The sequence below is a fragment of the Schistocerca cancellata genome, chromosome 5, assembly GCF_023864275.1.
Source record: "Schistocerca cancellata isolate TAMUIC-IGC-003103 chromosome 5, iqSchCanc2.1, whole genome shotgun sequence".
NCBI lineage: Eukaryota > Metazoa > Arthropoda > Insecta > Orthoptera > Acrididae > Schistocerca > Schistocerca cancellata.
This window is the reverse complement of record NC_064630.1, coordinates 413,152,601-413,165,227: the sequence shown is the minus strand read 5'-3', so window position 1 is coordinate 413,165,227 and position 12,627 is coordinate 413,152,601. Positions and strand designations below refer to the sequence as shown.

At 37.2% G+C, this 12,627-nt stretch overlaps 1 protein-coding gene across 1 annotated transcript in view; it reads left to right on the top strand.

The window, feature by feature from the left end:
• The window catches only part of LOC126187541 (putative glycerol kinase 5), a 417,517-nt gene that overhangs the window by 362,825 nt on the left and 42,065 nt on the right, over positions 1 to 12,627 (top strand). The window contains exon 8 of the mRNA XM_049928689.1: positions 1,991 to 2,085. Within this exon, the coding sequence (XP_049784646.1) occupies positions 1,991 to 2,085 (95 nt within the window). The remainder of the gene's footprint in view (positions 1 to 1,990; positions 2,086 to 12,627) is intronic.

Here is a 12,627-nt window from a genome sequence, read left to right as displayed (position 1 = left end):
ATAGCAAATGTGTGATTTTGTGTGGGTATGTTCCAGTAATATTGTATCCATAATTTGTATTATTTAGCATGTTGGATAGTGGGTTCAGAGCAAGGCAGAACCAGAAAGGACTTAATGAGTCTCCTTGGTATATTCCACGCTTAATCTGTATTGGCTGTGATGTGATATTATTAGAATTTATTTGGATATTAAGTGTGGTTTTCCAGTTTTTCATTACTATGTTTAGGAACTGTATCAATTTAGGATCTACTTTGTATATTTCCAATATTTGTAGTAACCATGAGTGGGGTACACTATCAAAAACTTTTTGGTAATCAATGTATGCGTAGTGTAGCGACCTTTGTTTAGTTTTAGCTTGATATGTCACCTCTGCATCTATTATCAGTTGCTCTTTACATCTTCGTGCTCCTTTGCAACAGCCTTTTTGTTCTTCATTTATAATTTTGTTCTGTGTTGTATGTGTCATTAATTTCTGTGTAATGACTGAAGTTAATATTTTGTATATTGTTGGTAGGCATGTTATGGGGTGATATTTAGCTGGGTTTGCTGTGTCTGCTGTGTCTGCTTGATCTTTAGGTTTCAGATACGTTATTCCATGCATAAGTGTATCAGGGAATGTGTATGGGTCTGTAATGTAACTGTTAAATAATTTAGTTAGATGTGAATGTGTTGAGGTGAAATTCTTTAGCCAGAAATTTGCTATTGTATCTTTTCCAGGGGCTTTCCAATTGTGAGTAGAATTAATTGCTTGGGTGACTTCATGTTGCAAAATTATCACTTCAGGCATTTGTGGTATCATCTTGTATGTGTCTGTTTCTGCTTGTATCCACCGTGCATGCCTGTTATGTTGTACTGGGTTTGACCATATGTTGCTCCAGAAGTGTTCCATGTCTGTTATGTTTGGTGGATTGTCTATTTTAATGTGTGTGTTATCTATTGTCTGATAAAATTTCTTTTGGTTTGTGTTGAATGTTTAGTTTTGTTTCCTTCTCTTTTCACTTTTTTTGTATCTTCTAAGTCGTTTGGCCAATGCTTGTAATTTCTGCTTCTTTTCATCTAATTGCTCTATCGCTTCTTGTTGTGAGATTTTACCTAACCTTTTTCATTTTTTTTCTGACATTTCATTTCTTATAAATTGTGTTAGCTGTCCGATGTCTTTTCTCAGTTTTTCTATTCTGATCTGTAGCCTGTGTTGCCATGCTGGTTTTGTGGGTTTCTTCTATGTGTTGGTTGGTTCTGATCTCTGCCTAGTGTGGATATTTAGTGTAGTGAGTGCTCCTATATAAACCAGTAGTTGTAACTCTTCCATAGTTGTGTTTTCATTTATTTTGTTGTGTATGATTGTGTTGATAGTTTTTATTGTTGTTTCGACTTGTGGGTTATTTGGCGGTCTATGCAAGAATGGTCTAATGTCTGTATTTGTGTCTTTGTATTCTATATATGTCAGCTGAAATTTCTCTTCTATATCTAACATGTGTGTCACTTCGTGTTCTATTTGTGCTTGTTCTGGTGGCTGTCTTAAGATTTCGTTTTCCTCTGATTGTTTAATTGATGCGTGTTGGTCTTTGTTTATTTGCTCTGGGATGTTTGAGTCCATTACTGTATTTTCTTCTTCTTCTGATTGCACATTATTTTGTTCCAGTATTTGTTGTACTTGTTGTTTGATGTTTTCTAATTCTGACTGGGGTATCCTGTTATTTTTGATTATTAGACGAATCTGATCAACTAGACGTTGTTCTGTTAAAAATTTTAATTCTGGGTATCTGGTAATAAATGTTGTGTATACTTGTGATCTGTATCCAGTTGTGTTGGTTCCTGTTTGTTGCTTGGTAATAACAGAACATGAGGTGTCGGTTAACTTCATGTAACCATCTCATCCTCTGTCTTTGTTTTCCTTATTATTATTATTATTATTATTGTATTATTATTATTATTATTATTATTATTATTATTATTATTATTATTATTATTATTGTTTTGTTGTTTGTAGGTTGGTTGAAAAGTCCAGAGGAATCTGAACAGCTTGCGACATCTGTTAAGGATTCAGGTGGAGTTTTCTTTATACCCGCTTTCAGTGGACTGCAGGTAATAGAGAGGACTGTTAACGTTCTTACCTGACTTTAAAAAAAGTAACTCTCTTCATAATAATGTTTCATATATTGTCAGGATAGGCCTTAAAGAGCCCCTTTGGCTTGTATGGTACATAAAATGCTGGTAATAAAATGAGGTTTCCTGCTTTGATTTTATACCAGTTGTATTAAAACTGAACAGTTGTTTCGATCTTTCATACTTTAATTCTACAATTAAAAATTACTTCCTCATCATAAAACCTATGGACACCAATGAGGAAACAATTCTGTAGACATAATGACTTCATCTACTGTATTTTATATATTGCTGTTGACGAGTCACAGAGAGACAATGGAATCACCAATTACCATGTTAACAGACATGCTCCATAATTTTCTGGGTATACGTTTATGCTCACAATTGTTACGAATGAGGGACTGGCTATTTTAAATGATTAATGGAAAATCTCATATAAAGATGTGAAACAAATACTAACAAAGAGATAGAGGGGCTGGCCAGTACTTACCTCAGCTCAGTACAGCCGATAGATACACATAAAACAGAACCGAAAATTTACGTTCCTAGCTTTCGGAACAAATGTTCCTTCATTGGGGAGGAGAGACGGGAAAGAAAGGGAAGAAGGGAAAGGAGATTCAGTTACTCACAACCCAGGTTATGAAGCAACAGGGAAAGGAAAATAGGGAGGGTAGCAAGGATGGAGGCATGGTTGTCAGAGGGAAGCCAAAGATATTCTACTGTAAGTACTGTGCCAGCTTCAAACCAAAGAGGATGCATACAGAAGTAAAGAGGTATATAGTATAAAGATAAACACAACTATGTAGAATGAAAAGATGCGTGAATGGCTAAAGAGGAAAGGGAAAGAGGAGAAGACTGAAGAGTGAATGGGAGTGAGGTTGTTTAACGTAGGTTCAGTCCAGGGGGATGGCGGGATGAAAGGATGTGTTGAAGTGCAAGTTCCCATCTCCACAGTTCAGAGGGACTAGTGTGTGGTGGGAGAAGCCAAATGGCACATACGGTGTAGCAGGTTCCTAGGTCCCTAGAATTATGCTGGAGGGCATGCTCCGCTACTGGGTATTGGGCATCTCCTAGGCAGACAGTTCGTCTGTGTCCGTTCATGTGCTCAGCCAGTTTAGTTGTTGTCATGCTGATGTAAAAGGCTGTGCAGTGCAGGCATGTCAGTTGATAAATGACATGTGTAGTTTCACACGTAGCCCTGCCTTGAATTGTGTATGTTTTACCAGTAGCGGGGCTGGAGTAGGTGGTTGTGGGGGGATGCATGGGGCAAGTTTTGCAGCGGGGTCGGTTACAGGGGTGGGAACCTCTGGGTAGAGAAGATAGTCTGGGAATATTGTAGGGTTTAACAAGGATGTTACGGAGGTTAGGGGGGTGACGAAAGGCAACTCTGGGTGGTGTGGGGAGAATTTTGTCAAGGGATGATCTCATTTCAGGGGTTGACTTGAGAAAGCCATATCCCTGTCAGAGTAATTTGATGATGTTTTCGAGGCCAGGATAATATTGAGTGACAAGGGGGATGCTTCTGTGTGGTCTGGGGGTAGGAACATTGTTGTTGGACGGGGAGGAATGTATTGCTCGGGAAATCTGTTTGTGGACAAGGTCTGCAGGATAGTTGCGGGAGAGGAAAGCACTGGTCAGGTTATTGGTGTAATTGTTGAGGGATTCGTCACTGGAGCAGATACGTTTGCCACGAATACCTAGGCTGTAGGGAAGGGAGCGTTTGATGTGGAAAGGATGGCAGCTATCAAAGTGAAGGTACTGCAGTGCCACACCATACAGCAATCTTTTCTAAATCACTTTGCAACTGATACTAATCTTCGGATGACCTTACTAGACGGTAAATTACAGCATCTTTTGCGAACAACCTAAGAGAACTGCTCAGATTGTCACCCAGGTCATTTACATAGATCAGGAACAGCAGAGGTCCCAGGACGCTTCCCTGATGAACACCTGATATCACTTCAGTTTTACTCGATGATTTACCGTCTATTACTACGAACTGCGGCCTTCCTGACAGGAAATCATGAATCCAGTCGTACAACTGAGATGATACCCCATAGGCCCGCAGCTTGATTAGAAGACGTTTGTGAGGAATGGTGTCAAAAGCTTTCCGGAAATCTAGAAATATGGAATCAACTTGAGATCCCCTGTCGATAGTGGCCATTACTTCGTGCGAATAAAGAGCTAGCTGCATTGCACAAGAACGATGTTTTCTGAAACCGTGCTGATTACGTATCAATAGATCATTCCCTTCGGGGTGATTCATAATGTTTGAATACAGTTTATGCTCCAAAACCCTACTGCAAACCGATGTCAATGATATAGGTCTGTAGTTCGATGGGTTACTCCTAGTACCCTTCTTAAACATTGGTGCGACCTGCGCAATTTTCCAATCTGTAGGTACAGATCTATCGGTGAGCGAGTGGTTGTATATGATTGCTAAGTAGGGAGCTATTGTATCAGCGTAATCTGAAAGGAACCTAATCGGTATACAATCTGGACCTGAAGACTTGCCCGTATCAAGCGATTTGAGTTGCTTCACAACCCCTAAGGTATCTACTTCTAAGAAACTCATGCTAGCAGCTGTTCGTGTTTCAAATTCTGGAATATTCCATTCGTCTTCTCTGGTGAAGGAATTTCGGAAAACTTCAAGAGAATACACATATTAAAATAAGCTAGTGAGGACAAGGGTAGACAAAGACTACTGGTGGGGTCCCTCCTGTCTTTGGGTCTAAGTGACCTGCTCTTCTTTTAACCTGCCCCAGTTGATCCAACTTTTCTCCCCAGGAAGGTTCTATTAGTTACAAAAGCTAGGCAGTTGTCTTTTACTTTTTCATGTGCTTGTCTCCAGAAATCCTGCCCTCTGAAAGTAAGCACTGGCCAGAAAATCTGTCTCATAATTTATTAATTTACCTTATAGAATTTTCCTCTGATACAGGTAACATCAGCTGTGCTTGATTTTAAATTCTATCTAGTTGATATACTGCTAGCAACCAATCGACTGGCATATACACTGTCTGATCAAAAGTACCCAGACACCAATATGTAATGCAGAAGTGACCACCAGATGGCACAAGAGGCAGACCAGCCAGTATAAAAGCAGGAGGGGTGTATTGTGTTGTCAGTAGAGAAGCAGCAACAGCAGAAAGGGTCAATCAGAATAACTCAGTAGTTTTGATTGTGGACTAGTCATTAAATGTCACCTGAATAACGAATCCATCAGGATCATTTCAACCCCTTGAAAGCTGCCCTAATAAACTTTTGGTGATGTGATTGTTAATTATAAATGCAAAGGAACAACCACAGCTAAATCAAGACTGGATGGTCCTTATCTGCTGATTAACAGTGACTATCGAGGAATGTGGAAAGCAGCTGTAAATATTCATATGAAATTAGTGGAAGGAATCTCTTGCGAGTTCCAAAGTACTACCAGCAGTCCAGCTAACTTTGTGACCATGGTCTAGGAAGATAGAAAGAATGAAGTACATTGGTTGAGCAACTCCTCATAAGCCACACATTTTTGGAGTCAATGCTACATATTGCTTAATTTGGTGTGATGTGGAGTCTGTAAACAAGTGATTTGGAGTGATGAATCACTCTGCATGCTGTGCCAATCCTGTGGAAGTATTTGGATTTGGTGAATCCCTGTAGAATGTTCTCCTGTCATGTGCAGTGCCAGCAGTGAAGTACAGAGGACAAGGTGTTACAGTATGGGGATATATCCTGTTGTTAGGGTGTGATCCCCTATTATGCCTAAGAAAATGCTAAGTATGTAAGGATATGAACACATTTTTCAGCATTGTCTATTGTGTACAGTAGAGGAACAGTTCAGAGACAATGAAGTTTGTATCAGGATGACAGTGCTCCCTGTTATAAAGTGGCATCTGTGAGGCAGCTGTTTGTGGACAATAACTTACCTGAAACGGATTGCCCTGCCAGTGGCCTGCCCTTTGGGATGAGTTAGAATGTTGCCTTTGCTCCAGACCACAGTGTCTAACATCACTACCTTCTTACAGGGGAAATATTGCTGTTGATAGGAATAATTTGTGTAAGAATGAATATGTCCTTTGTTTAACTTACAGGTAACAGGCTACAGTGTAAGAAATAAATAACCACAACATTTTCTGTTTCTCACTCTTGAGGAAAAATGGGATGCCATTCCTCTACAGACATTCAAACATCTCGCTGAAAGGGTCCAAGGCAGAGTTCAAGCCCGGGTACTTTTGATAAAATAGTTTACACCTAAAACCAATATTCTGTATGGATGAGAATGTAGTTGATCAAATAAATGGTGAATTAAATGTGTACTAGGTTTTGCTTCTCTCACTTAAGATTGCACTCAGTTGATGGCAGTACTCATTACTGCTGTACCAACGAAAATTTCTGGTAGCAGTTTACAGCTTTTTTTTCAAAAGTTTATCAAACTTAGGCATTATACATTCAGCAATTCTATTCGCATTTTGTCCACTAGGAGTTTAATACCCCAAAATTTTTCATGTAGGGATCCTGCTACATTGTAATTCTTAGCATCATAATCGGTTGGACTACATGTATTGTGTCAATCTGGAATCAACATTGTATTCACAATGTGTATTCAGAAATAATATATATGGAATGCTGAGATGAGATGAAATGGAATTTCACACCAGCAGAAAAAGCTCCGTAATTCTTTGATGAAGAACTAGCCATTTTTGTTCAACAGTATATGTTAACAAGCAAGTCTCATTGACTGCTACTGTTCCATTCTGATAAATACATGTTAAAGTAAACTATTAAATATAGTTTATCAAGTTAACACAGCACATATTGCAAAACTTACGTGCAACATGTGTGGGAAACATCCACATGACATGTCAACAGAATAAAATGGAAGCTTATTGTCTCGTAACATACAATTTCATGTCATTGACATAATGTACAGGAGACTCATCAAAACAAAATAACTGTTTACAATTTTTCTTATAGTGTCAGTAATATAATATACTGTACTGGATAATTAATTAACCAAGCAATTAATAATATTTCTTAAAAAGTAACAAACTTTAAAAAAATTAACAGTCCTAAGTACATGCTATCTTGCTCAAATTTTCAGGTTGTCATTCATAAACTATTCTGCTGAATAGTAACATTTCTGCACTAGTTTCTCATATAAGTTTTTTTTTTTTCGGTGTTTCTAAATTTATGCTGAGCAGTTCTCTTTGTATCACTTCGTTATAAATTTTCGTACTCACATAATGTGGAGTTTGGGCATAAAGTTTTAACTGGTTGTTATCATGTTGAAAATGATTTGCTACAAATAAATCAGGGTTATTGTGTACAAAGATAGTCAGCTCATAGATGTATAGTGAGGGAACACTTGATATACTTAGATTTTTTTTAGGAGTGGGTGACATGATTTTCTTCGCCCTGCATTGTGCATATTTCTAATGATGGTTTTCTGATAATTTAATATTCGACACACATGGTGTGTGTTACTCCAAAATACAATTCCATATCTTAATACTGACTCATAGTAGTTGTGATATATTACTTTTCTTATGCCCATACTGGTAGCATTGTACAATATCCTCATTGCAAATGCTAGGCTACTTAATTTATTTGGCAGGTACTGTACATGTGAGACCTATGATATATTTTTATCTAGCTGCATTCCTAGGAATTTCACAGAACTAGCTTCTGCAAATCTTGGTTTCTGTGACTGATCTGAATATCATTTAATTTTGCTTGTTTGTATTAAACTGCATTAACTGAGTCTTTTCCATGTGTGACTTTAACCCATTTAAATTGAACCATGTATCTAATTTTTCTAAAGTATTTAATACAGTTTGGGTCAGTACTGTTACTTTCAATGATTACAGATGTGTCATCTGCAAACAAAACTGTGTGACTCTCAACATTAAGTATAATAATGGTGTGTGACAAGGGCCTCCCATTGGGTAGACCGCTTGCCTGCTGCAAGTCTTTCAATTTGACACCATTTCGGCGACTTGCACGTCGATGGGGATGAAATGATGATGATTAGGACAACACAACACCCAGTTCCTGAGTGGAGAAAATCTCCAACACAGCCGGAAATCGAACCCGGGCCCTTAGGATTGACAGTCTGTCGCGCTGACCCTCAGCTACCGGGGACAGACAGCATTAATCATTTATATAAAACAGAAACAGAGTGGGACCTAAGACAGGACCTTGGGGTACTCCTTGTGACATGGTTTTCCGTTCTGAAATATAAGTTCCCCTCGCTGATGATATAACCACTCTTTGTCTTTGTTTGGTTAGATAGGACATGAACCATTCTAATACCATGCCCCTAATTCCATACTTTTCCAGTTTATAGTGTAGCAAGGAGTGGTTCACACTCTCAAAAGCCTTTGATAGGCCACAAAAAATTCCTGTGGCATGCAAAGAATTGTCTAGAGACGAGCTAATTTTATCCACAAAATGGTTTATAGCAGAGACTGTAGTTTTGTCTTTTTGAAATCTATACTGATTTTTTTAAGTTATTTTAAATTTTTCTATGAAATTTTGAATTTGTATGGTGACTACCTTTTCAGATACTTTTGATAGTGATGGAAGAAGAAAGACTGGGTGATGGTTTCCCATATGTCCTTGTATGCCTGTTTTGAATAGTGACTTAACTACTGAGTACTTCAGTGTGTCAGAAAATAACCTTCTTGAAGGGGGTGGTTAACTACTGTAGATAGTGGCTGTCAGTTATTGTAGAGACTGTTTTTAACCCTTTCGTTGGGATCCCATCCCATCCTGCTGATGTTTTACTTTTTAGTGATAGTATAACATTTTCTGTATCTTCTACAGTAGTTTTGGATGTTCTGAAAAGTTCACCTTATGTTTGATTTGTTTACATTTATAAAGAATTCATTAAATAATACAGAAATCTGAATAGGATTTACAGTAGTTTTGTTCTGCATCTTGATTGCAGGAATATCTTGGCCTCTAGCTGTGGCACCTATTTCAGCTTTGACGACTGACCACTATGCCTTTGATATGTTTTCACTATCCAGAATAAATCTATTATTTGCCAGTTCTTTTGCAGCCTTTACATTTTTGTAATTTTTTACATAGGAAACAAAATCAGGGCTTCTGTTATGCTTTAACTCCTTATGTAGCTGTTGTTTTTGTGCTCTTGAGATTTTTATTCCTTCAGTAATCCACTTTACTTTATTTCCTACTTTATTATGATGTACAGTAAGGGACTGGTTTAATTAAAAACATGTAGGAACTTCTCCAAGAATGTAGCAAAGTTTTTAGAATATGAAATACTATGATCTATAGCCCACTCCACCTTATTTAATTTATGATGGAATTAGTTCATATTTTCCTTGCTGAACTGGTGTCTGGTGTAGGTTTTTTTTCAAGCAAGGTTCTGTTGTTTTTGGTAACTCCATAAAGAGAGCACAATGATCAGAAAGTCCTAAATCTAAACGAAATTTACTTGCCTCAGTATAAGTATAGTTGGTTAAAATAGTATCTATACTTGCTGACATTTCGTTTACTCAAGTAAAATCAGCAAAATATTTGAATCGTACCAATGAAATTTGTTGAACTGTTGGCTTCACTGGCTAGGTCTGTGTTGAAATCAGCAGTTATTATGGCTGTTTTCTTGGTTTCTTTTTGAAGTTTTTGCAATAGACACTGGAATTTCAACAAAAAATGTTTTGTTATTTCTGCACTTGGAGTTATAAACACAGATAAAATTACAATATTTTGCCCTAACACTCCGCAGCAGCTTTCAAACATACAAGGAAATCGAAATTGAATCTTGCTGTATATTCCATTGATCTTTCCACAAGTATGCACAATCCTCCTCATGTTCAATTACTCCTACAGAAGCTGCTGGCAACATAAAAATTATCAAGGTTATTTAAGATTTTGATACAATCCTTTGTAATCCAGTTTTTGTTTGAACATACAACCTTGATATTCGGTATTTCTGACAAAATGATTTGCAACTCATTAAGTTTGTTTCTCTGCCATTTGTGTAGTTTGAACTTAACCCATTTATGTTCAATTGCATTACAAACATATTTTTAGTGTTTTGAATATCCCTAATGACATCTGTTTCGAAACACACTTTTTGTATTTTCGTTTCAACTTCGTAATCAGTTTTTACACCCCCATCCCTGCATGCTAGTTTCCCTTACTAAGCATGATCTTACAAATACCACTGTACATATTGCTGAATGTTGCTGATCCTAGCCTGTTCAGATGCAACCCATGCTGTCCTAAATATTTATGATTGATAAACTTATTCAAATCAATGAAAACTGCGCCAAGTCTGTTGCACTGCTCTCTGATGGGATTGTTTATCCTGTCTATGTATTTCTCACTTACCGACCTTCTGCACAGGATACTACTTATAATTAATTTTTGCTGTCTGAATCAGATTTCATGCTTCGTTTATGAGCTCTTCTTCACTGTTATTATGTAGTGAGTTCATTCCCTTGTGGCTGAAAAGACCTTTATAGTTTTCATTGCAATTTTAGCAGCAGAAATGCCTTGTGTTTTGTTGTCTGCATGTCCTTGAAATGATTATTTACATGATGTACACCTATCCCTGGGCGGACATCAATTTTAGTATTTGGTACTGCAATGTTTTTAATTAGTGAATCGCCAATTATTGAGAAGTTATTTCCAGTGCTTTGTTTATCTCACATGTCATGCTTTCTCACGTTGTTTTTGTATGTTACTGCAATCCACTTACATTTATTTCTAGGTTCAACATATTTTGTATTTCTTTGTGCACAATCTTCATCAATATTATCACTTTTTTTGGTCTGCATATCACTTTTAACGCTTTGAATTTGACTTTTTTTTCCTTTGGCCATTTTCCTTCACTGATCCACTGTTTCCATGAATCCATAAAGGTTTTTTATTTAATAGTTTCGCATTTTCATGCTTCAAGAGTATTATTTCTTTTCTGAGCATCTCAATGTCACTATTCAGTAACGTGATAATTTTGTCTTTTGAATTTATTGTGTTGAGAAAATCTTCACTTTCATCACTAACACAGTTATGACATGACCACCTAATATCATCATTTATGAAATTGAGATTCACATTTGCACACTTTTCATGTAACCAGAAGTTACATTTCACACAGAGGATGCCTTTAATCACATTTTTTGCTTTTTTTACATGCTGAGTTGTTATGAAACGGCATTTTATCTGAGACTGGAGTGTCTCTGCACTGTTCTGCCAGCACCATCATCAGGAGCTTAGTAGAAGACACATAATGTGGAGGCACAACACACACATAAAAGACTGTTGTGATTGGCAAGCTTTCAGAGCCAGTGGCTCCTTCTTCAGGCAGAAGGGTTGAAGGGAAAGGAAGAAGGGTGAAGGAAAAGGACTGGAGAGGTCTAGGAAAAGGGGTAGCTTTTGGGAAAGTCAACCAGAACCGTGAGTCAGGGGCGACTTACTGTATGGAATGAGAAGGAAAGACTGTTGTTGGAGACTGCATCAGATGAGATTTGAAAAGGTTTTCAAATCTCTTCCAACAATCAGTCTTTCCTTTTCATCCTGTACAGTAAGTCTCCCCTGACCCATGGTTCTGGGTGTCTTTCCCAAAATCTACCCCTTTTCCTAGACCTCCTCTCCGATCCTTTTCCTTCACCCTTCTTCCTTGCCCTTCAACCCTTCTTCCTGAAGAAGAAGCCACTGGCTCCGAAAGCTTACCAATTACAACAGTCTTTTATGTGTGTGTTCTGCCAGTATGTGATGAGTAGATTTTTTATCTATCCAATTAAATAATTTTATCAATAATTGATTGTTTTTGTTGTTACATTAAAAATTTTGACACAAATCATGTTCCAAATATTGTCATCTCACCAATCATGTCGGAATCACCAATTTGTTGTGAACTATGGTAATTAAGAACTCAATTTAACTCACACTTTTCCATTTATTGTATATTGTTTTCTTGCACACAAAGAAAGTTGAATTACAATAACATTAGAGTAACAACCTTCTTTTTTTGCTACATCCGAAACATAGTAATGCTCTTTTCCTAGACCTCCTCTCCGGTCCTTTTCCTTCACCCTTCTTCCTTGCCCTTCAACCCTTCTTCCTGAAGAAGAAGCCACTGGCTCCGAAAGCTTACCAATTACATTATGATGGCAAACAATTTACAGACACATAAAAACACAAATGTTAATTTGTCATTTTCCAACAAACCTGTCACGTGACTGAGACAGTACTTGATAACAAGCCACCTGATTAGAAGTCATTTCTAATGAATACAGTCAAAAACTTTGTGGAAATCTTAGAAATATGGAGTCAACTTGAGTCTGTTATAAATAGCACTCATTACCTTGTGAGACATGTGTATAAGGTTTTTTGAAGTATTGCATGTATTTAAAATTACACTATTTTCATATTATAACCAATAATGTTCTAATTACTTATAAATTCAAAATGAAACATATGCCACACCCAGTTACTTCAGTATAACTCTTTTTTTTCTTGGCTGACATTATGTATGAACATAACAGTGTACCTCAC